General features: G+C 43.0%; 1 protein-coding gene across 1 annotated transcript in view; it reads left to right on the top strand.

The window, feature by feature from the left end:
* syne1a (spectrin repeat containing, nuclear envelope 1a) overlaps positions 1-23,206 on the top strand; it is a 113,983-nt gene that overhangs the window by 87,489 nt on the left and 3,288 nt on the right. The window contains exons 102-143 of the mRNA XM_068576618.1: positions 144-317; positions 440-655; positions 772-873; positions 996-1,115; positions 1,199-1,399; positions 1,494-1,667; positions 1,775-1,906; positions 2,054-2,250; positions 2,427-2,559; positions 2,657-2,839; positions 2,956-3,105; positions 3,198-3,374; positions 3,468-3,623; positions 3,715-3,870; positions 3,969-4,139; positions 4,381-4,514; positions 4,620-4,824; positions 5,588-5,770; positions 5,876-6,022; positions 6,241-6,395; positions 7,540-7,687; positions 7,790-7,884; positions 7,999-8,233; positions 8,739-8,933; positions 10,169-10,294; positions 11,418-11,573; positions 11,927-12,085; positions 12,544-12,710; positions 15,084-15,246; positions 15,855-16,042; positions 16,363-16,513; positions 17,128-17,310; positions 17,530-17,667; positions 18,190-18,381; positions 18,697-19,015; positions 20,058-20,191; positions 20,280-20,406; positions 20,490-20,701; positions 21,239-21,445; positions 21,805-21,933; positions 22,178-22,441; positions 22,577-22,666. Coding sequence (XP_068432719.1) covers positions 144-317; positions 440-655; positions 772-873; positions 996-1,115; positions 1,199-1,399; positions 1,494-1,667; positions 1,775-1,906; positions 2,054-2,250; positions 2,427-2,559; positions 2,657-2,839; positions 2,956-3,105; positions 3,198-3,374; positions 3,468-3,623; positions 3,715-3,870; positions 3,969-4,139; positions 4,381-4,514; positions 4,620-4,824; positions 5,588-5,770; positions 5,876-6,022; positions 6,241-6,395; positions 7,540-7,687; positions 7,790-7,884; positions 7,999-8,233; positions 8,739-8,933; positions 10,169-10,294; positions 11,418-11,573; positions 11,927-12,085; positions 12,544-12,710; positions 15,084-15,246; positions 15,855-16,042; positions 16,363-16,513; positions 17,128-17,310; positions 17,530-17,667; positions 18,190-18,381; positions 18,697-19,015; positions 20,058-20,191; positions 20,280-20,406; positions 20,490-20,701; positions 21,239-21,445; positions 21,805-21,933; positions 22,178-22,441; positions 22,577-22,666 — 7,044 coding nt within the window. The remainder of the gene's footprint in view (positions 1-143; positions 318-439; positions 656-771; positions 874-995; positions 1,116-1,198; positions 1,400-1,493; positions 1,668-1,774; positions 1,907-2,053; positions 2,251-2,426; positions 2,560-2,656; positions 2,840-2,955; positions 3,106-3,197; positions 3,375-3,467; positions 3,624-3,714; positions 3,871-3,968; positions 4,140-4,380; positions 4,515-4,619; positions 4,825-5,587; positions 5,771-5,875; positions 6,023-6,240; positions 6,396-7,539; positions 7,688-7,789; positions 7,885-7,998; positions 8,234-8,738; positions 8,934-10,168; positions 10,295-11,417; positions 11,574-11,926; positions 12,086-12,543; positions 12,711-15,083; positions 15,247-15,854; positions 16,043-16,362; positions 16,514-17,127; positions 17,311-17,529; positions 17,668-18,189; positions 18,382-18,696; positions 19,016-20,057; positions 20,192-20,279; positions 20,407-20,489; positions 20,702-21,238; positions 21,446-21,804; positions 21,934-22,177; positions 22,442-22,576; positions 22,667-23,206) is intronic.

The raw sequence follows: 23,206 nt of genomic DNA, 5'->3' as shown, positions 1-23,206 counted from the left end.
TAAAGCACAGATTTTCCACCTTTTTTTAAAATTCTTTTATTACTTTGTGTTTCCCTGTGAGAATGGTTTAGGTGTCTTTATTAAGAAACAAAAACATTGTTACTGACAGCTTCAGAGTAAATATTCTTTGTTCTTCTCCACAGACGGCGGATGGTGACAGCAAACTAGCAGCGTCTTTAGGAGGGACAGCAGTCCAGCAGGACCTGTACGCTGCAGTTTCAGCAGCTTCCTCCTGGTTGGATGCTGCTGAGAATCAGCTGCTCGCTGGTCCTGTGCTGCTGTCTGAAGACACAGAGACACAACTTTCCAATCTAGAGGTATTAACGACACGTGTATTGTTGTAATAGACACAAAATTAGGAAATAAACAGACAACACAATTAAAACTCTACTGGAAGGAACATGTTTGCCATGTTACTGACTTTTGCTCCTCTGTTCAGGGTCTGACTAAACAGCTGAAGGCGATGAGCTGGGAGGTAAACCAGTGCAGAGACCTTCTGGGTGGAGGAGCCGGCCGGCTGTGTGGAGGAGAGGAGCAAGCCCTGATGGAGGACACACTGGAGGGTCTGCAGGAGAGGATGGGGCTGCTAGACTCCACCCTGGACCAGCACTGTGATGCTATGAGGGACAGGCTGCAGGAATACTCAACCTTCCAGGTACAATGTCGATCCACCAGTCGGATTTTTATAAAACTTGTAAGTGTAAGAAGCATGTTTTTTTTGTGAATAAGAAACTTAACATTTCTTAACATTGTTTATGTTGTCCTTGACAGAATGAACTGAGAATGCTGTTTACTGCATTGAGTGAAAGTAAACACCTGCTGCTCCAGAAGATGGCTGGAACTGTGGACAGACCTGCGGCCAAACAAATAGAGGTATGATACCGACCATAGGCAGCTACACACATAATACAAAATTATAGAAATCCCACAGATGCAGTAAATTAGCAGTAGCTTCTGAGAAGGTGTGTTTATTAAATGTGTTGCATCTTTTGTAGACGTTAACAGAAGTAGAGGAGAGTCTGAGAGAGTTTGAGCAGAGAGTGACTGAGCTGAAAACAAGAGCAGAGGGACTACAATCTGACCAAATCTCCAACCAGGAACTTCTCAAACTACAGGTAATATCACATTCCCTATGAAGATCATTTATTTGTTCTTACACTTGCCCCTGTTGTGATAACATGTTGATGGTTTTGTGAAGGATGCCTATGAGGAGCTGGTTCTGATGGTGGGTTCCAGACGTAGCAGCCTGAACCACGGCTTGTCTCTCAAGTCTCAGTATGAAGCTGCACTTCATGACCTCACAGACCTGGTGGACACCGCCCAGGACAAGATGGCTGCCGATCAGAAGATGACGGTGGCTTCTGTCATCGAGGTCCAGATGTTACTAGACAAACACAAAGTAAGGAGGGTGGTAAAAATGGGTTGCAGTATATTTGTTGTTCACCTAGAGACATATTTCTTTCTTTTCTAACATGGTCTTTCCTTAAATACAGGAGTTTTTCCAGGGCCTTGAATGCCATATGATCCTCACCCAGGCCTTCTACAGTAAAGTGTCTGGTCTTGTGGCGCAGAGGGAAAGCCAGGTCCTGGAAGAGACTATGGCCTTAGCCCACAGTGTGCTCAAACAGGCACACAGGAGGGGAGTGGAGCTGGAGGGCATACTGGAGGTGGGAATGAGTGACGAAAGAAATTATAGCAAATAGGAATAGTTCAATTGAATGAAACATGTAGAATGAATTAACTTAGCCACTATCTTCTTCTTCTTCATTAACAGTCATGGAGTAGGCTTGTGGAAAACTACCAGGCTGTGTGTAGACAACTGGAGGCTGTTGAATGTAGCATCCCTACTGTCGGCCTGGTAGAAGAGACGGAGGAAAGACTTGTTGAAAGGATCAGTCTCTTCCAGGTTAGTACTTTAAACAGACTGGACACACATAGATGCACAAATACATGCATCTTGATACTGCATGACACTATCAAGACGTCATCCGACGTCCCCTGAAAGCTTAAACATGCTTGTTGTTATAGTATCAATTATCCCTCTGTCCTACAGCGTCTGAAGGCCAGCCTGACGGAGCATCAGTCCCAGCTGTACCAGGTCCTGGAGGAGGGCAAGAGGCTTCTTCTGTCTATTGGCTGCTCAGACTTGGAGAACCAGCTGACCCAGCTGGGAGATCACTGGCTCTCCTCCACTACCAAGGTCAACAAGGAGCTGCACCGCCTTGATTCCACGCTTAAACACTGGAGCAGGTCAGGAAGTTTGTTTTGTTTGGCAGTGTGCCAAGAATCAAATCAATGATGTAGCTTTGTGAGTCAGCGGTCCTGTTTGTGATACCATGAGTCTAGATACAGTAATAAATGTTTCTGTAATCGTTCAGAAGCTTTCAGAACAAAAAGATCATATTTGACCTGAGTATAAACTTCAGGTACCAGAGTGAGTCGGCAGAGTTGAGCCACTGGTTGCATTCGGCTCTGGATCAGCTGGAGTTCTGGACGACCCAGTCAGTGACAGTCCCTCAGGAGCTGGAGACCGTCAGAGACCACCTCTATGCCTTCCTGGTTAGTTTGGGCAGTGCACATTTAAAATAATAATATCTATATTATACATGAACGCATGCTCAGATACCAAGTTAACTCACTGTCATTTTGTTTCTAGGAGTTTTCCAAGGAAGTGGATGCAAAGTCGTCTTTGCGTTCATCTGTGCTCAGTACAGGAAACCAGCTTCTGCGATTGAAAAGAGTAGATACAGCTGGTCTCAGGACGGCATTGGGCCACATTGACACTCAGTGGGCTGAACTGTTGACCCGTATTCCTGTTGTACAAGAGAAGCTCCACCAGGTCTGAAAACAGCAGCTGTTGAACTTTAATTGTTACACATTTCTTTTCCAAGAGGTTTTGTCCTCGCTGGTACTGTATTTCGGCTACATGGTAATCCTTCTGTTCTTGCTCCTTAGTTGCAGATGGAGAAGCTGGCATCCCGCCACGCCATCACAGAGCTAATGAGCTGGATCTCTCTTTTGGAAAACCTCATACAGGAGGACCAGCACAAAATCATGGGAGCTGTGGGCTCAGTGTTGGTCCAGGACTTCTTACAGAAGTATAAGGTAAACAACTATTCAGGAGTTATGTATTTTATCTTTCCTCTGAGTCCCTCGTCCTCATCACAGTCGCATCATGTCTCATTTATGTTTCACAGGGTTTCCGCATAGATCTGACCTGTAAACAGTTGACTGTAGACTTTGTAAACCAGTCAGTGCTGCAGATCAGCAGTCAAGATGTGGAGGGGAAACGCAGTGACAAAACAGACTTTGCTGAGAAGCTGGGAGCTATGAACAGACGATGGCAGATACTACAGGGCCTCATTGGTGAAAAGGTAATGTTTCCGTTACAGTGCCACAGACCTGACTGTTTTCTTCTCATATTTTTAGTTTGCAGTTTCTGAGTTCCAAAATTGTTTATATTTTAGATTCAGCTGTTGGAAGGACTTTTGGAAGGTTGGTTGGAGCATGAAAATGGAGTTCAGGCCTTGAATACCTGGCTCACACTACAGGAGGATAAACTGAAGAAGAGACACAGGATAGAGGATGTATCATCTGTGCAGAATGCACTTAAAGACTGTCAGGTACATATACACACACCAATGCTGTGGATGCAGCACACAGTTTGAGTTTGATTTTTGAAGAAAGTTAAAACAATGGAGCTGTTTGTTGCAGGAGTTGGAGGAAATAGTGAAGGAAAAAGAGAAGGATCTAGAGAAAGCAGAGGAACGAGGAAATGCTCTCATCCAGGATAAGACAGGAGCAGCATGCTCTGTTTTCAAGGAGACCCTTAAAGGACTGAACCAATCCTGGGCTCATTTGGACCACATGGTGACTTTCTTAGAACTCTTACCCTCATGATTGTTGCCTAAAATTCCCCATTGTGCTTTAAGATACTTACACGTTTTGTCTCCCAACCTTCCCAACAGATAAGCCAGATGAAGGTGAGCCTGCGGTCGATGCTGGAGCAGTGGACGCTGTACCGGCGAGCTTCAGAGGAGATTAATGGTTACCTGATGGAGGGGAGGTACTCTGTGTCCAGGCTGCGTCTCCTAAACGGGTCTCTAGAGGCAGTACAGCAACAGGTGGAGAGTCTGGAGGTGAGCAGATGTGTCTAGAGTGGCACACCAATGAAAATACTTTGCATCGGTTATTAGTGCATAAAGTCTTGCTAGAGATAGTACTATAACTATTGCAGATCGTTGTGTGAATAAAAGCATTTCTGACCGAAAGACAGTTGGCAATGGTGTCTCATTTTGAGATAATAAATAGACTGTGTGAAGGACATTTTGCAAACTTTGAAGATGAAATACACTTTTCGTGTGCCTCTGTGTTCGTAAGAACCTGCAGTATGAGATGGATAAACAGGAGAGCAGCCTGAAGAAGTTTGGCTCTGTAACACACCAGCTACTTACAGAGTGCCACCCGTCTGTCGCTGAAACACTCAACACAGCCCTCCAGGACGTCAACATTAGGTAGGGATAACAAAAGCTTGTCCCTCGAGCGACTTCAAATCAAATTGCAGCAACTTCTGAGCTGAGGTCAACATGTAGCAATGTGTTTCTCCTCCTCTGCTATAGGTGGAACAGTCTGCTAGAGCAGATCTCAGAACAGCTAAGGAGCAGCAAGGCCCTGCTGGGCCTGTGGCAGCGCTACAGGTCATTAGGTGGCCAGTGTGTGACATTCGTTCAGAAACAAGAAGAACGTGCTGATCGCCTGCTGAAGAGCGCCACCGACAGGGAGATCACAGAGGAGGAGAGCAGCGCCTGGATAATGGACTGTGATGTGAGTAGAGATGGGACGGTGTAACACAGTCCACTGGATGACGTGAAACAAATTCTGTTAGCAGTTGAAGCTTACCCTCCTCCTTTCTGATATTTTGTGAATAAGCTCCAAAGCGGCTTGTCAGCTCACTATAAGGATTCACAAAGCCTCTATCCCCTCTGCAGAATACCAAATTGCACCCTGCTCTATTGTCTGCTTGAATGTAGATTCACAGCACAATGTAACAAAAGCCCTTTGAAAAGGAGATCGCAAAGGGAAAGACAGGGAGGCCCCTGATTTACACTGCAGGGGTCCCCCAATGTCACGCTGGGCCATGCTGAGCGAGGTCTGGAGACGGACTGTCCTAATAATGTATGCAGACCATTATTTTGACTGAGAATCTCTTATTTAAACTATTTTTATAGTAAACAATTAGAGGTGGATAACTGTTGTTTGTTTATGAGCTGTCCTTTCTGGAAAGCTTTTTCAAAGAAAGCTTTACACAAAGCCTTCAGCAAAAGGATCACTTGACCCTCTTTGGGACTAAAGCTCTTTAAAAACCCACTGAATAAACACCTAAATATAAGAACATGCAGCAATTTATTTTAAATTCAGACATTTTGGATATGTCATGGGGTCCTTGACTAAATCTTTTATTGCCTTTGCATTAAGAATACAGTCCTGTGGACCCTGTGTTATTAGTCTACACGTAAATACTATGTATATTTCCAACTTCTCAAAACATTTAGTCATTCTGTTCTTTCTGATGACATTACTGTTGCAGGCGTGCCTTGGTGACCAGGCCTCAGCGCAACAATCCCTCAAGCAGCTGCAGGCATTTGGCGAGCAGCTGAAGAGCCAAGTTGACGCCTCTTCTTCTGCGGCACTGCAGTCCGACCACCTGTCACTCACACAACGTCTAGCAACACTGGAGCATGCCCTTCACAGGCAGCAGGAAGTACTGCAGGTGGGATAGCAGGGATGTGTGGGCATAAAAAGAATGACATATACATCATGATTTTCTTTGTGAAACCTCATTATATGAATGTTAAGCCATCACTTCTGTTTGCAGGCTGGATCTCAGGCCTGTGAGGGTTTCAGAGAGCAGTTGGACACACTGATCCGTGAGGCAGAGGAGGCTGAGGAGGTGCTGAAGGAGTCGGACCCAGTTGGCTCACCAGGGCTCATTGTGGTCCAGACACGTATGGAAAAACTGAAGGTATAACAAATGTTGCTTACTTAGTTGTTGTGTTATTTGTGTTTAAACATCTGATGCATTTTTACAAAAAGGTCTGCGTACATCGATCATATAATACAAGTTTTTACTGTAAAACTTTACTGTAAATTCAATTTATTAGGTTATCTTTACCTTAATGGACAAATAGTTGTATGTTCCTTAGGTTGTCTGATTAAAAATGTGTCATATTGTCTTCCCAGGTTCATCTGTTGAAGCTGAGCAGTCTCTCTCCAGACCTGGAGCGTGTGAACGAGTCGGTGTACAGACTGCCAGTCAGCGACAGAGATGTTAAACGGCTGCAAGTTCTCAACAGAGCCTGGGCCACTCACTCCGCTCACCTCACTGAGAGGTTCAGGTACCTAAAACATTCAAATGTCACATGTTTTAAATAAGCTTTTAATATTTATATTGTTGAAACGTTTAAAAAAAACACTTAATTTTTACCTTCAGTCTATGAACAAAACTAGTAATGTGAGCTTTAGAGCTTTTTCTTGTCTGTATTTTTTTTTTTGTATAATTATAATGCTCAACGCTCAATTGTTGGCTAATAGTCTAGGCTTTAATCTAAAAACTTATCTTGTGTGATTTATAATATAGAGCTAATTTATTTAACAGACCATGATGAGCAGAAAAGTGTTTAGAACAAAGGATAGCACACAATGTCAGAAACACGCACATTTGAACATAAATATATTTTTACAAATACATGAATAAATCTGAATGAAGTCTGCAAACAACAAGTAGCCTGCAGATTGGATCTAACAGGATGTAGCTGTTTCTTTGACTTCCTGTCTATTCTTTGATGGCGGCTAGAAACATCCGACTTGACCGCAGTTTTTTTTTTAAACACCTGCTGCCGTTGCCGCCTGCTCTCGTCCTCTTTCCAGGCGAAGCGCAGCTGTACTTAAACGAGCCTTTAGTCACACTTGGCCTAGGCATCCGAAGAAATGTCATATGACATCCAACTCATGTAGTGATAATATCATGTAGACTACAGTGAGGGAGGGATTGAGGAAGGGCTCATTTCATTGGTCAACACTATGCCATGGTATTATTTTGGCAGGGTTTTTACCAACAACAAAAAAAAAAACAGCAGAGGAGACATCTTTAAGCACACATAGGCAGCCTGAGTGTGACGAGAAGGAGAAAAAAGCTGTAGCACAGGAAAGTTTGTGGAGAAGCACAGAAAAATCAAAATGCAAGCCGTGGGTCTTTGAATAAGAGGCTTAAAGGGGAACATTACAATTATATCAAAAAGTCATCATGTTCTCAAATAAAAAAAAAACATGCTCTTGAATATAGATAGGAAAAAGATAACTGTTTTTTTTTTACATTATTATATACAGTCCTGTATTTACAGGCCTGGGAGTCTTTGAAATTCAATGTTCGGACAATTTGTTTTTTGTATTTTGTAACTTTACAATGACATACATTTAAAAAAAAAGTGTAATTTGTCACTAAACCTTTTTTCCAAACGACTTCCCTCTGTCCCCGTCCAGTAAACTGCAGGCAGTGTTGCTCCAACAGCAGAGTTTCCTCCAGAAGTGTGAGGTGTGGATGGAGTTCCTGTCTCAGACCGAACAGAAGCTCGCCGCTGAGGTTTCAGGAAACTACCTGAATCTGCTGGAGCAGCAGAGAGACCACGAGGTCAGAGCAGCATTAAAAGAACATGTGTGCATCTAATGCTGTCTTTGTAGGTAGTGTATGCGCTATTTATATATGTATCTAAGCATGTTTGTGTACTGGCAGTTGTTCCAGGCAGAGATGTTTAGCAGGCAACAGATTCTCTACTCCATCATCAATGATGGCCATCATATGTTGGACCAGGGACAAGTAGATGACAGGTAAAGACACACATAGATACACACAATCCTATTTATATGAAAATGCCAATCTCATTCAAATGTATCCAGTGGGGAGGAGCTTACACGCTGCTCTCGCTCTCGTCCCCCGAACAGAGATGACTTCAGTGTGAAGCTGGCCTTGTTGGGCAATCAGTGGCAAGGTGTAGTGAGACGGGCTCAGCAACGAAGGGGCATTATTGATAGCCTGGTCCGTCAGTGGCAGAAGTACCAGGAGATGTCAGAGAAGCTGCTTCAATGGCTTCAGGAAGTGACGCGTGATCCAGATGAACATCAGCCAGGAGAACCAGTCGCCTTGCAGCAGGCCAGAAACCTATTAGATCAGATTCAGGTAAGTCCTTCACTTATCACCTAATCAAATTTCTAATCTTCTCTGAAATGACTTTTTCTAAAATATGTATGCTTTATTATCTCTGCAAGTTTTAATTCTAATTAATATTAATTTAAAGTACTCACTGACTCTCCCAACTAATTATTTCCCCTTAAAGCTTATTTAAGAAATGTTCTTTATTTATGAGGTCAATTGAAGAGGATTTTAAGATAATTGAAAGTTTTCTTTTTTCATCTACCTTTTCCACCTTTACAAACATGTATTCTATTTGAAAAAATAGTGTGAATAAAATGTGTTTTTGATTAATCAAAGATGATTAAAACCTGCTTTTATTCGAAAGCTGTGCTAAAAATATATTTTTCTGTCCGCTTGAAAAAAACTTCATATTTAACTTAGCACTAAATATCCTCTTCTCACTAACAAACCCTCACCTCTTCTCCAACCTTAGACTCCCTTAGTTAACCGTTATCCACTCTGCCCACTGTCCCTGTCTCTGCTCCTCCAGTTGAGGGAGCGGGTGCTGCAGAGGCAGCATGGAGGCTACATCCTGACGGTGGAGGCCGGCAGGAGCCTGCTGCTGACGGCCGATGCCAGGGCCGAGTCGACCCTGCAGACGGAGCTGATGGACATTCAGGAAAGGTGGAGGCACGCCCACCATCGGCTGGACCAGCAGAGAAGGGAGCTACACGGCCTGCTCAAGGTAAGAAAAAACTACAGCTGGAATAATAATGAACATCTTTTCATACTTTTTTTGGGGGGGGTCTTTTGCTTTCTTGATCTTTTCATGTCTAAACTACAGTAAAACATCACATAAATACGTCTTTTTTTAATGTAATCTTACCCTCATTTGTTCCACTTTCTGTTCTATATTTTGGTTTCTACACTCGATGTTAGAAAAGTTGATATATTTGTCATTATACAGACAGTAGATTGCAGCAAATGAAGAGAGAACAGTTCAGTGATGTATTGTGGGACATCCTGTACTATTGCAGGTTTTCATTTGAGCACAGTCTGTGTTGAAGGCAAGCACGGCTGTCTCTACCGTGCTGCTGTGAAGGGTGCTGAAGGGCATCTGAGCCCTTAATGAGCCGCTCGGTTGGACTTGCAGGACACTGGAACCAGGTCACCACATGAATTATGCAACGCTGTGTCTTCACTCCTGAAGAAGGACAGAGATGGAGCACACTTAATCCTGTCTTCAGATAAATTTGCATCTGCGCACATGTCAAAGCATGTGGCACAATACAGCCCAACATTGTCAGGCCAGAGCACACATCCACATAAACACAACCTGCCACACACACATGCACATGCAGAGTGCAGACACTGCACAGTGAGATGTAATGATTTGAACTTTGCGAGGTAAATTGCAGACTGTGATAGTGTCCTGTTTTGAATGGGACTGAGTGACGCACTATAAAAGATGTATCTGGAAATCTGGCTTTTTTGTTGAACATGGTTCTTTCCTTTCGTCTTCTTAATCTTATTCTCTTACGATCTCAGTTACTCTGTCTCTCCTCCTGGGATTACACTTAGAGAGCAGCAGGTACTTCCTTTACTTCCTGACTCTTGCTTCAGGTGTGCCACTCTGCTGCAGCATTTCTGACCCTGTTTCATCCTGAATTGAACCGTTCCTCAGGTTCTAAAAATAGCTTTAATCCGCCCTTTCGGAGCAAAACCTCTGAATGAAACTGTGTTAATTCTCATCTTTTGCCGTTGGATTTTTGCTGTATCACTCTTTTCATGGGGTTGCTACGGAGGTTCAGGGCTCCATGAGCTGTATACAGCATGACAGGTGATGTGACCTGACTCAAACCTTGTGAGTGAGTGTGTGTGTGCCTGTCTATTCTGCAGCTGCAGGAATAATTTAGCTCTCACAATGTGTGTGTGTTTTATGCTCTAATTCTTGCTGTGTGTGTTTGTGTGTGTCTATAGAACTGGGAGCGATGTGAGAAGGGCATAAATGCGTCACTGGAGAAGCTGAGGGCCTTTAAGAGGAAGCTGTCTGTGCCACTGCCTGACCACCATGAGGAGCTGCACTCAGAGCAGATCAGATGCAAGGTGAGAGAGTCTAATATACACATATTCAAATTGTGTTTTCTGTCTCGCTCTCTTTCACACATCCCCTTTGCTCTGAGGACAAACATGTAAACAGACAAACCAGAAGCAATCAAACACATGACTATCTATCCGCTGCTGTCACACTGTGTGACCTTGGTTGTCCTGTTTTTATACATTAAGTTATTTTTTCCTGCAGGGGGAAATCATTTTGAATCTTCAGCACATTTTAATGCACAATACTTGTTTTTTGTTGTCTTGTATCTGATCTGTTTCTCATAATATTTTTTCAAGCATTAGCCTGTCTTGGGTCAAGAAATATTATATTATATTATTATTCTGTCTGATGATGCGAAAATTCACATTCTGGTGATTTTCAGTTTGTCGTTAACCGCACACAGTCATGCTTCATGCTTGACATGTCCTGAGCTCCTCAGGGAGGAGGAGGAGGAGGGCTGTGAGAATAGCTGCATATAGTTAGCATCAGCTGAAAGAAAAGAGGGGGTGGGGCAAAAGAGAGAGAGGGAGAGAGAGGGAGAGAGAGGGAGAGAGAGAGAGGGAGAGAGAGAGAGAGAGAGAGAGAGAGAGAGCATGCGCATGAGAGTGAGAGAGAGACACAGCATCCCTGCTTGCAGTGGGGGTATATTTTTGTATGTGTGTGTGCTTCCTTTTGTGCGTATTGCATAATGGAGACATTCTCCAGGTCAACAAATGATTACACCGCTGCAAAACCGTCACAATGACGGAAGAGGAGGCGACACAAGGTTTGATGCGTCCGTTACTTTATATTGCGCTTTAGTCTTCAATGGATCTGATTTGTATTAATATGTGACTCTAACATGTTACTCTTTTTTATTTTAATTTTCTGAAAAACTAAATCATTTAGTAGGAATTGTGTATCTTTCTGAGGAACGTTTTGCTGTACTATTTATAGACAGTTTTCTGTTTTGCTTCTCTTCATCACTATTTATGAGGGTGCAGCCGCTGCAGTTCAGCTTCAGTTATTCTGTTTTGTGGTTTTCCTGCTTTAGACTTTGGCTGTTGGTGAGCAGGCTAATCTGAGTGTCACACGTTTAAGATTATGGGTCACCACTTTTGTAAATCATTTCTTTTCATGTGGATGCAGGAGTTGGAAAGCAGTGTGGAGGGCTGGACCGATGACCTCACTTCCTTGTTCCTGCTGAGGGACTCCTTGGAGGGCGTGGTCAGTGCAGATGACATCACAGTCCTACAGGAACGCCTCCAGCTGCTCCAGCGCCAGTGGGGGGAGGTTTGCCACCAGGTAGATTCACACAGACGCATGGATCATATCTTAGACCAGGATATTATTTTCATTTTTTTGTTGGGTGTTTTGAAAGGCTGATACTGGTCTATTTTAAATTTTCTCTGTGTAATCTCAGACTTATTTGTGTTACAATCTGCAGTGTCTTCCTCAATTTGTGGATTTAATTACCAGAACTGGGCATAGTCTCGTTGATGCTTAAGTATTTTTTTGTGCATAAAATGTTTAATCATCTATTTTATTAATTATTTCTTTAAGTTTATCTTGCGTCAATTCTGTGCTTTCCGTTTAATCTTTGTTAACCACCAAAGCGTCACGTGTTTTTCATATTTTGACTCTTTTTGCCCCTTCAGCTTTCTCTACGCAGGCAGCAAGTGAGCGAGAAGTTGAACGAGTGGGCGGTGTTCAATGAGAAAAACAAGGAGCTATGCGAGTGGCTCACGCAGATGGAGAGCAAGGTCTCTCAGAATGGAGACATCAGCATTGAAGAGATGATCGAAAAGCTCCGCAAGGTGATTTAACGCAACAGAAAACATACCTCAAATGTACAAATTAATGAAACGCAACACTATTCATGAAGACGTTCACTCGGCACAACAAACTGAGCCCAGATAGTTTTGACATTCCCAAATCTTGGCCACTGTTATGGACAGATGGATTTATGTACTATGTACTATGTTTACTGCCCAAATTATACCTAAATGTTAATTATTTGCTATGATTTTACAACAATTAGAGCAATAAATTAACTTGAGACCACTATAGCTTGCAGACAAGGGTTATCAACATGTGTACTTTTTAAAAGGTTCCTTAAAAAAAGGGCAAATGTATTGAGATTTCTTTAAAAACAAACCTTGATTTACTAACGTGGTCTCATCTGTACTTCTAATGCACAGTTGCATAGACACACAAACACTATACACCACACTCGCACCTCCCAGTGGTGACCGACTGCATGTCTCTCTACCAGGACTACCAGGAGGAGATCGGTGTAGCTCAGGAGAACAAGCAGCAGCTGCAGATTATGGGCGCGCGCCTGGCCAGGTCCAGCCAGGACAGCAAGGCGGCCGAGATCCAACACAAACTCAGCAAAGTCAGCGAGCGCTGGCAACACCTGCTGGACCTCATCGCCGCCAGGTGGGTGTCCAAGACTCTGAAGAGCCGGTTCAGAGGGTTGTTTGATGGTTGAAGCTACTCATGGTCTTATATTGCATGATTCATGGATAATATCAGTCAGATGGACACAATTATTATTTAAAAAGGTTAAAAACAAAATGTGTGTACAAGAACAATTGTACACAGGTTTATTTAATCACCATCTATTTTGGCTGTAGCTTGTGGTCTGATCAATGAATATATATATATATATATATATATATATATATATATATATATATATATATATATATATATATATATATATATATATATATGTATATATATATATATATATGTATATATATATCGCATCACTCCTCCGAGTGGAGTATTTATTTATTTTTTTATCAATGAAGGTTTGCTTTGGCCTCTCTTTGTTACTATGGTATCTTCATGACATTTTCCCTCCACTTACCAGAGTTGGCATTACAGAGTAGTTGGCAACATGGTATTCTTTTTAATTTTTTGTGTTAATTTAATCTTGAAACTATGTAAAACATAAACTCCTCCTTTCTGTGTGTTGTGAATTGAAAGTGACATGACCCCAAACATTGACTCTAACTACCCAGCTGCCCCATCGCCCCTCCCCCCCTGCAGTCCTCCGGCTGTTGTCCTCTGAGATTGTAGTGGATGAAGGAAGAAAGGGGAGGACGGTGTCCGACCTCATGCAGACAGCTGCACTCTCTTTGTCTCTTTATAAAGTCTTTTGCTTAAAAACAACAGGACAAACAGTTTGTAGAGTCTTAGAGTGCAGAGCACTTTACATGCAAGTGTTTTCTTGAGATTTCTTTTTCTGGTGGGTTCATTTATTGACAGATTTTGGAGGTTTTATTTTACGAAGAAACAAGGATCTATTATTCTCCAGCGGATATGGTTTAGTGGAAATGTTCTCTTCTCGTTGTGCACTATCCGTTGAGGTTTGCTCTCGTGCATGGAGCCTCCAGCTGTTGCGTCTGTTCACAGTCCCATTTGTGTGTGTTTGGTGTATGATACTCAGACACAGGCCAGCTCTGTGTCACATGCCTCTGACTGTACGTCTCTTTTTAGAAACAGCAGCACTTGTCACTCTCAGGCACTCCCTCCTCCCTCCTCCCCCGCCCCTATACACGCACACTCACACCCACACCCACACACCCACACACAACTGTTGGGGTTCTCTTTTTTTAACCTTGGAGAGCAGTTGAGTCGTCACAGTTGTGCCACCACTACCTGCTCGCCCCCTCCCCTTCCGCACAGAGTTCAGAGACACTTCCATGTGGAGCACACAGACAAAAGTCAGAAGAGTGTTTGGATCGGCAACGTTACGCTTCCTGACTTTAACGTCACCTTTGGAAATTCTGCACCCCCATGGTTTTGGACTTAGGCACGGATAATATGGCAGGATGCCCGAGTGAGGATCTGCCGGATTGTGACTGTGATGTCAACAGGCAGGAGAAACTTGAGAATTTTTGTTTTCCTAAGACCGCTTTGTACACAACAAGAGTTTACAGTCTTGAAAGAGCTCCATGTGCTTTCTTCATGCAAAGTTTATTTTTCTCATTCTCTTAAAATAGATCATGTTATATGTTATTATCCAGCTCCCGCTATGTAGCATAATCTTTCTCAAGGATTATTTATGATAAGTGCTTCACACAGATAGGAAAGTTTTAAATATGTTTCTGCGCTACAAAGAGCTACATCTTCTTTTTGCAATGTTTATTTTACTTATTTTGTCGTAGTTTTATGGTTAACTGGAGATCTGGTATAACCGTGTAAAAATATTTTCTTAAATGTTATTTAAACAAGTCTGGGTTTCTGGAGTACAGTCGGGGTTACAGGACTGTACAGTACAGTGAGTTCCTGATAGTTCAGACAACAGCAGGATGGTACTGTCATTGTTAGTGACGGTGGAGATAGAAGCATTGTTTGATTGAAATCAAAATAAACCAGTGAAGCTGAGCAACCGTATATAACAAGTTAAAACAAATGCTGCTTATACCTTAATTATTTGCAGTTTGCGTTTGACCAAAGAGTAGTGTGTGCAGTAGATTATGTGTGACAGTTATGCAATATATCATCCCGTAATGTGAACGGGGAAATTAAATTACGACAGCATGTTGTGAGACGCCTTAAAGCAGGTTTCGGCACGCTAAATGTGTCTATTGTTACCAGATAATGGTCTTTGGTTTGTTTATGTTATATAATGTGGCCAACTCCTTCACTCTTATCAAAACTATATGACAAATGGTTCCCAGTTGTTATGTCAGGTCACGTAAGGATTCATCACTTCCGACATATTTATCTATGCAGTTCAGAAATACTCCTCCTCAACCTCATGTTTCTCTTCTGCTCTGGCATCTGTTTGTCTACCAGGGTGAAGAAGTTGAGGGAGACCCTTGTGGCCGTGCAGCAGTTGGATAAAAACATGAGCAGCCTGCGTTCATGGCTGGCTCACATCGAGACAGAGCTGTCCAGGCCCATCGTCTACGACACCTGTGACGACCAGGAGATTCAGAGGAAACTCAACCAGCAGCAGGCAAGTGGGACCACACGCATTCCCAAGCAGAATACTTTATTGATATTTTCTTTTTTAAGCCTTCTAAGAATGCAAAATTAATCAACACATTCTCTGTTTGAAAAAATATTTGCTAAGTGGAAATTACATCACGTCTTGCACGCACACTACGAGACAAACGCACACTCAAATGTACAAGCACCTTCACAGACACAGACAAGCTCATCTACTTTGTCAGTATGTCCTTTTTATGTAAAAACTGTAGAAACAGCAGCACTTTATGACTCAACCTGCGTTGGTGGAAAATGAGTGTTGCTGAATCACAGGAGGAAATCCCAGCATGAATACATGTCTGGCTGTTTGCTTAAAGCTCGCCTTCAGTCAGTGTCAGTATCCTTCTTTTTGCCAAGATGCAGCTCTAAACGCGAGACCCCACTGACCTCCTTCCTCTTCAGAGCTGCAGACTTAGCTAACACATACATTTACTGTTAATGTATGGCATAGAATCCACATGTGGAGCAAAAGCAAGTAGGGTCAGGAGACATCAAGCAACATTTTTCCAGCATTGCGAGAAATGCTAAAAGACACACAAACAACATGAAAAATCAAGTTATCATTCTGGCTTGCAGGAGCTGCAGAGGGACATAGAGAAACACAGCACAGGAGTGGCGTCAGTGCTGAACCTGTGTGAAGTCCTCCTCCACGACTGCGACGCCTGCTCCACCGAGACGGAGTGCGACTCCATCCAGCACGCCACCAGAGGGCTGGACAGGCGCTGGAGGAACATCTGTGCAATGTCCATGGAGAGGAGGCTCAAGTCAGTGCCACTTTCATCAATTCTTTTATACATATGCATTCATATTCATGCCCAGGGGACATCTTTTGTGTGGTTTAAGAGTTTTATAAGTTATATTTGAGCAGACATAGCAGACAGGTTTCTTTCTATAACTATGCCTTGATTGGGCAATTCAGTGTTTTTGATCTATGAGAATACATCAACATGCACTTGATACCGACAAGATCCCACTGCCTTTTATAGTATACTATAATATTCTTGCTTTTAATACTAATCATAGAACCATGTGTTTATATTTAAGACGTTTAAAACGACATCACTGAGCAGTTTCATCTGTGCAGGATTGAGGAGACGTGGAGGTTGTGGCAGAGGTTTCTGGATGATTACTCCAGATTTGAAGATTGGCTGAAGACCTCAGAAAGAACAGCAGCCCTGCCGAACTCCTCTGGAGTTCTGTATACTGTCGCTAAAGAAGAGCTCAAAAAGTTTGAGGTTTGTCTATTTCATGTTTGTTAACACAGTTGCACAGTGTTTGCATGTATACATGCTGAATTGGTAGCTTGATTTAAATGTTGTGTTTTTATATCTGCATGCTATGATGTTTTTAAAGTTTCACGTCAGTCATTTACATTTTCCATGTGAGCGATAGATCATAGAAAAAAGAGAAGAGTGTGATCTTGCTTAAACTCGTCTGCTCTGGTCTGCTCAGCTGCTGCAGTCTATCTTTGTGCACGTGCACATTCCTGCTCTACGGCCTGTAACCACCATTTGGATCTGCTTTGTGCCCGATTGGAAATTTAAAGTTTAGTTACAGATTGATATTTCAGGATTTTAAGCTTCTACACCTCTTATTAGTGTGATATTTTTTGTTTATATATTATATCTGTTTGTTTTTAGCATTTTCTTTCTCACTGCAGAACAGAAAACATGTTTACAGATTCGGGGGCATCGTAGTCCTTGTTTATTGTTTGTATTCACTGTGCATGCACATAAAAACACTTAGAGTCAAATGTAATATTGCATGTGTATTTCCAAATGTGTGTGTCCTATTCAGATCTTTAACTTGTGTGTGTTTGGATATGTGTGTCTGTTTTTTTTTGTTGCAGGCCTTCCAGCGACAGGTGCAGGAGTGCCTGACCCAGCTGGAGCTCATCAACAAACAGTACCGTCGCCTGGCCCGGGAGAACCGCACTGACTCGTCCTGCCAACTCAGGAAAATGGTGCATGATGGGAACAGGCGATGGGATAACCTGCAGAGGAGGGTGGCCGCCATTCTACGCAGACTCAAGGTAACATTTGTTTTCGCTTGTTGGCTCACTGACTGACGTTTGCAAGAGTTAGTTGTAATATATATGTAATATTTCAGTGCTGACCAACTCTTCTATTATTCTCGTATCAATGAACCATGTCCATATCCAATTGTATTACCTTATCTTATGAACTACTTCAGTTAAAGAGATAAAGAGAAGCATTAAAGTATATTTGTTTGTTTGTCTGTGTTTATGCAGCACTTCATCAGCCAGAGGGAGGAGTTTGAGACGGCACGAGACATTATCCTGGTGTGGCTCACTGAGATGGACCTCCAACTGACCAACATAGAGCACTTCTCTGAGTGTGACGTACAGGCCAAGATAAAACAGCTCAGGGTAAGACGGGAGTGTTGGTTCTTGACTCAACAAGCCAACTTGATACAGAACCCAAACATTGCAAGAACAGTGCATTTAGTTTAAAATGAAGACTCCACGAATCAGTACGAAACATATAATATATACCATGTTTTTGTTGCGGAGAAAAAAGGAAGAGGCTACAAATCATATTAAATGTAGTCATGTAAGTGGAGTTTAAAAAGTCTTGCTGCGCTCAATTGCTGAAACCAATATTTGGTTAATTGATTATTAAGAAAGAGTTCAAAATGTTTGCTGGTTAAAGTTTCTCAAATACAAAGATGTGATTGCTTTCCTCCTCTTTGCGTCATTGTAAAGTGAAGTCTTAGTTTTTTAACAGGTTTGAGGCCTTCATTTTAAATTGGCTTAACTGTGATTTTCTGAAATTCAAACATTTAATTGAATACATGACACTAAATATTAAATGCTAAATACAGTGTTAGATAATCTGCATTATTGTTAGATGCAGTTATCTGACCTGTGCTCTGTGTTTGTGCTTCTCAGGCCTTCCAGCAGGAGATCTACCTGAACACGGGGAAGATTGAGCTGGTGTTCAGACAGGGGGAAGCTCTGATTGAGAAGAGTGAACCTCTGGACGCCGCCGTCATCGAGGAGGAGCTGGAGGAGCTGCAGAGATACTGCCAGGAGGTTTTTGGACGAGTCGACAGATACTACAAGAAGCTCACACGACTGCCTGTGAGTAAAGACTATGACACGTACACGACAGCTGTCCTCCTACACGCTGAAAACGTGTCAAACATAGTCTCACGCTGACAGCTTGTAGGGATCAGAATACACACTCAGGTGACATATGTTAACAGCACACACACACTCGCATCACTAACTGCTCTCTCACAGAGTTGAAGATATGTAATACATCATTATTTAACCTCAAAAGTGGCTGACTCTATTTTCTGTGTGTTATTTGGCATTGTCTCTCATGCTTGCATTTTTCTGTGCCTCTTATCACCTTGCTTTCTTTCTTTCTACGAATGTTTTCCCGTCTTCCAGCTGGCCGATGATGAGCTCGACGGTTCAGACAGGGAGCTGGACATGGAGGAAGGTGGCGAGCTCTCCGAGCTGCAGTGGGGCGACTCCTCTCTGCCCCGGACGTCCAGCCGTCCAGCCTCGGGTACGACCGCCCTCATCCGGGCGGACCGCTCGGGACGCGACACCCCGGCTAGCGTGGACTCCATCCCGTTGGAGTGGGACCACGACTACGACCTGAGCAGAGGCCTGGACAGCCCTGGAGGACGAGGCCCAGGGGAAAGGAGCCAAGGCCAAGAGGAAGAAGATGAGTATCTGAGGACGGCTGTCGCAGTGCTGTCAGGTTGGTGAATTCAAACCAAGTATATGAATGAATGCTGATGAGCAGTTTGAATCAAATATTAAATGTATTATTAGTTGTAGAGCAACAACAGTTATGTGCTCATTTAGTGTATTTTTGAAATAAATATTATTTAAGTGATGTGTTTTTAAAAGAAAGAGTTATGTTTAGTAGAGTTGATCACGTGTAAATGGTTTAAGGGTTGAGTAAATAATCATTGTTTCCTCAAGTATGAGAAACGACAAGACATTCAGTATGCCATCAAATAAAAACTAAATCATGAAGTAATAAATTATGACACAAACATGTGTTTCCATTATTGTAATGTGTTCACATGTTGCTGTAGAAGCTGTCTTTAAAACGAGACACCTGGGGACTCTCAACCAAAAAGTCTTCAGATGAGGTCCCGTCATTTCTAAAGATTTCAAATCGAGAGCTCTGAGCTGAACATCCAGATCAATGCAAACTCATTAACAATTCTTTAGAAATTAGCACAGATATCACATTCGATCATGCCCACATTGTAAGTAGTGTATGTTGTATGTCTCTCTTCCCAGATGTAGTTATCCCAGAGAGCCCAGAGGCCTATATAAAACTGACTGAGAAAACATTGAAATCGTCCTCTGGTAGGAAACAGCAATCCCCGGTTCTGATAAGGAATGCTGCAGCATGACATATTAAAGCATGCCATAAACATCCACTAAAACACAACCACACGAGGAAGCACCATCCAGACTGCATGTCCCACCATCCAGAAAAACGCTGGCATATTAAAAGTGACATTATTGCATGCTGAAGTCCAGATCACTAAATGCTAATGTCATTGCATTTATACTTGCGCGTGTGCTCTTTGTTTTTGTTTTTCTTTCACAGCTAATATTGTCATTAATATGAATAAAAACCTGCCTTGTGTGTTTCTTTGTTATTTAGCAATTCAGACTAATGCATGCCACCACAGAGTCTCCTCACCAACAGCACGCGCATGAAAAGTCATGGATACATTTGCCCTCCTACTTTTTTTGACCTTGTTGTGACCTTTGTGCAGGTGAGGCGGGCCAACTGGAGGCCAGTCTCAGACAGCTGGATCAGGCTCTGGATGCAGGGCGATACCACCTCCAGCAGAGAGAGGCCACCGTCCACAGCTCCAGCCCCGACATGGACTCCACATACATGGGCTACGTGAGTCCGGCACATTCTGACATGCACGTGGGATTGTATTCACTTTTATTTCAAGCCAAAACGTATGACATTGACTTGATCACTCCAGATGCGCCTGATGGGAGAGTGTCGAGGCAGTATAGATGCCGTGAAGAGAGCGGAGGGAGAGCTGACTGAAGATGAGGATGACATGCCAGGACTCATCAACCCCACCAGCACAGACGCTCAAAGTGCAGGTCAGTTGTGTACAAACGTACACAATTCATGATAGATTATCCCTTCCAGCCATGTTTAATATATGTGGTCTGGTTTCCTTCAGGTGTGATCGAGCGCTGGGAGCTGATCCAGGCTCAGACTCTGAGTGAGAAGCACAAGCACAAGCAGAACCTGCAGCAGTGGCAGCAACTGATCTCAGATCTGCAGGCCATGCAGGACTGGTTGGGTCAGTCGGAGGCCGAACTCAACCAGCTGCGAGAGCTCGATCTCAGCACCGACATACACACCATCCAGCAGAGAATCAAGAAGCTCAAGGTGCGTTTCCTTCGTGTCTCTTTCAGAGACAGCAGAATAATCAAAGTCTCTGGACGCTGTTATGAGCTCCTTTTGTTTGCATTTGGAAATTGGAACCATCCGTTCTGCAGCATCAGCATTCTTGGCACTTTTATCTGTCAGTCCCTGAACAGTATAATTTTAAGAACTGTACATGAAATACAGTTTGTCTGCAGTAATTTGCCTCCACTGGCCTTGGTCATAATGTCCTCTTTTGCATGCAGGGTGCTGACAAGTATGTCCTCTCACTTACATACACATTCACTCCTCAATACCTAGTCCCGCTGTTGCTGCTGTAAAACATCTGCAAAATATCACTGTTCTATAAAACCCTAATGACAAACATCAAACGCAGCCTAATCTTGCTGCACTGATGTCTGTTCGTACCTCGTGTTTTCTCAGCTTACTCTACCTTGTAGCCAGTCAGTCTGGCCCCATTCATGGTTCAGTGTCATTATAAATAATCTACCAGATGTAGATGCTGTTTTGATTACTTTCCCCTTTGACTCGCCTCCTCAGGAGCTGCTGAAAGGGGTCGATGCCCACAAGTCAGAGGTCCTGTCCATCAATCTGAGCAGTGCAGAGTTCCTCCAATCCGAGGCTGACACCGAGGAGGCGTGGGAGTTGAGGGACAAGCTGAAGGAGATGAACACACGCTGGGATCGGCTAGGTACCTCCCTGGAGGGCTGGAGGGAAGAGCTACAGAGGGCGCTCATGCAGTGCCAGGTACGGAAAGAATACCATTTCATTGGCAACCTTTTCTCTGATTGTGTTACACCTTCTTTTGTACAAAAATACATTTCATTTTTATAACTTTCAGCCTGTATCTATATGAATAGAACTTTGCAAAAAAAAGTTTTAAAATGTTGTACACAAACAAAACATTGTATGTTTTGAGGAATGAACTTCAAATCAGCTCCTTGTATTTTAAATTTATGAAACAATAATCAAGAGACAGTCGTATTACATTCTGACTTTTTGCATTACTCTATATGACATTCTGTAACGTGTATGACTGACTATAATGTGACTTTATGTCATAGCCATGCTAAAACACATAGCTAATGCCAATTATGCCATTTCAGGAGTTCCATGAGATGAGCCACGGCCTGCTGCTGTGGCTGGAGAACATCGACCGCAGGAGGAATGAGGTGGTGCCGATCCCGCCCAGACTGGACCGGGAAACACTACGAGCTCATCACAAAACACTGACGGTATGTCTTTTGAATGTGCAGCAGGCTCGTGCTTTTTAAATATTAATCTCACCGTTAAACAGCAGCATTAATACAATGTCTGATAACAAATACTAATGAATTAAAATATGTTCAGAAATAACTTAGCAGATGAACATGAGAGCCAAAGCGCTCTTTATTTTCTCTTAAAAATTGGAGACAAAGATGTCGACCACATTGCTGACTCCGCTATCTCTTCTTTTCGTGTGTGTTTTTTTTCCTGCAGAAAATCAAGCGCGAGCTGCTGGACTCGCAGCAGAAGGTGTCGTCTCTTCAGGAGCTGTCGGCTCAGCTGCTGGTCAACACTAAACCGCTGACGCTGCTGCTGCAGCCGCCGGCCTCGGAGCAGGTCCAAGCTCAGGGCAGCGAGTGTCTGGAGGCCCAGGAGAAGGTGCACGTGATCTTGAACAGGCTGAGGCTGCTCCTCAGGGAGGTCAGCGCAGACCTGGACGGGCTGGAGAGGAGACTGGAGACCACGGGCTCGCGGCAGGTCAGAGAAATGCTGAATATAAAGCGAATGAGCGAGGGCTCGCTAGATGTTGAAGGAGCGGCCGCTGCCTCTCCATCTGCAGCAGCTTTATGTCGAACATTGTAGTGACGGTTGTTGTTTTGCTTTATTTCTCAGGATTGCTTATCGTTGCCTGTTGGCAAATCAGAAATCTGTGGGTCAGCTGGTCCCGAGTCAAGGGTGACTGTCCAAAGTCGCAAACGATCGGTAATGTTTTACCCTCATGATGTTCAATAAGAAACCGCAAAATACTTACTTATTCTCACTTGACTCCCCCTTTTATTTTTATTGATATGGATGTTTTCCCTTTTTCAATTGTTCTACTAACGTGCATATGAACATATTGTGTGCTGCCCCTCCCCCAACCCTCATTTTTTAAGATGTTTGTGCTGCCCACACCATGTTGATCTGCCAAAAATGTACAAGAAAACCTGGCTTTTCGTTTCACTTGTTAAAACTGTTCTGCAATAGTTTAGTTTAGGTCTCATTTTTGGAATTAATTTATGAAATAACTTACTTTTTTCCTTCTTTACAACTATGTAACTAATGGTTAAGCATATTTAATTCTGTCAGTTTCTTTTGACTTGAACTAATTTAGTCCAGAGAAGCCAGATTTCTTGGTTCTGAAAGTCAATCACCGTCATTGATTATGTTGCTGCTCTTTCGTTGTTGATGATTCCTTCTCTAGCGATGTTATGGCTCTTTATGTTATTTGTTTTTTCTCTCATCTAAAGCTTTGTCTTTATT

This window comes from Clinocottus analis, unplaced genomic scaffold (assembly GCF_023055335.1).
Source record: "Clinocottus analis isolate CAN_PGR_092001 unplaced genomic scaffold, fCliAna1.0.p SCAF_15, whole genome shotgun sequence".
NCBI classification, from domain to species: domain Eukaryota; kingdom Metazoa; phylum Chordata; class Actinopteri; order Perciformes; family Cottidae; genus Clinocottus; species Clinocottus analis.
The sequence above is the reverse complement of the archived record's forward strand: the minus strand, read 5'-3'. Positions and strand labels throughout refer to the sequence as shown.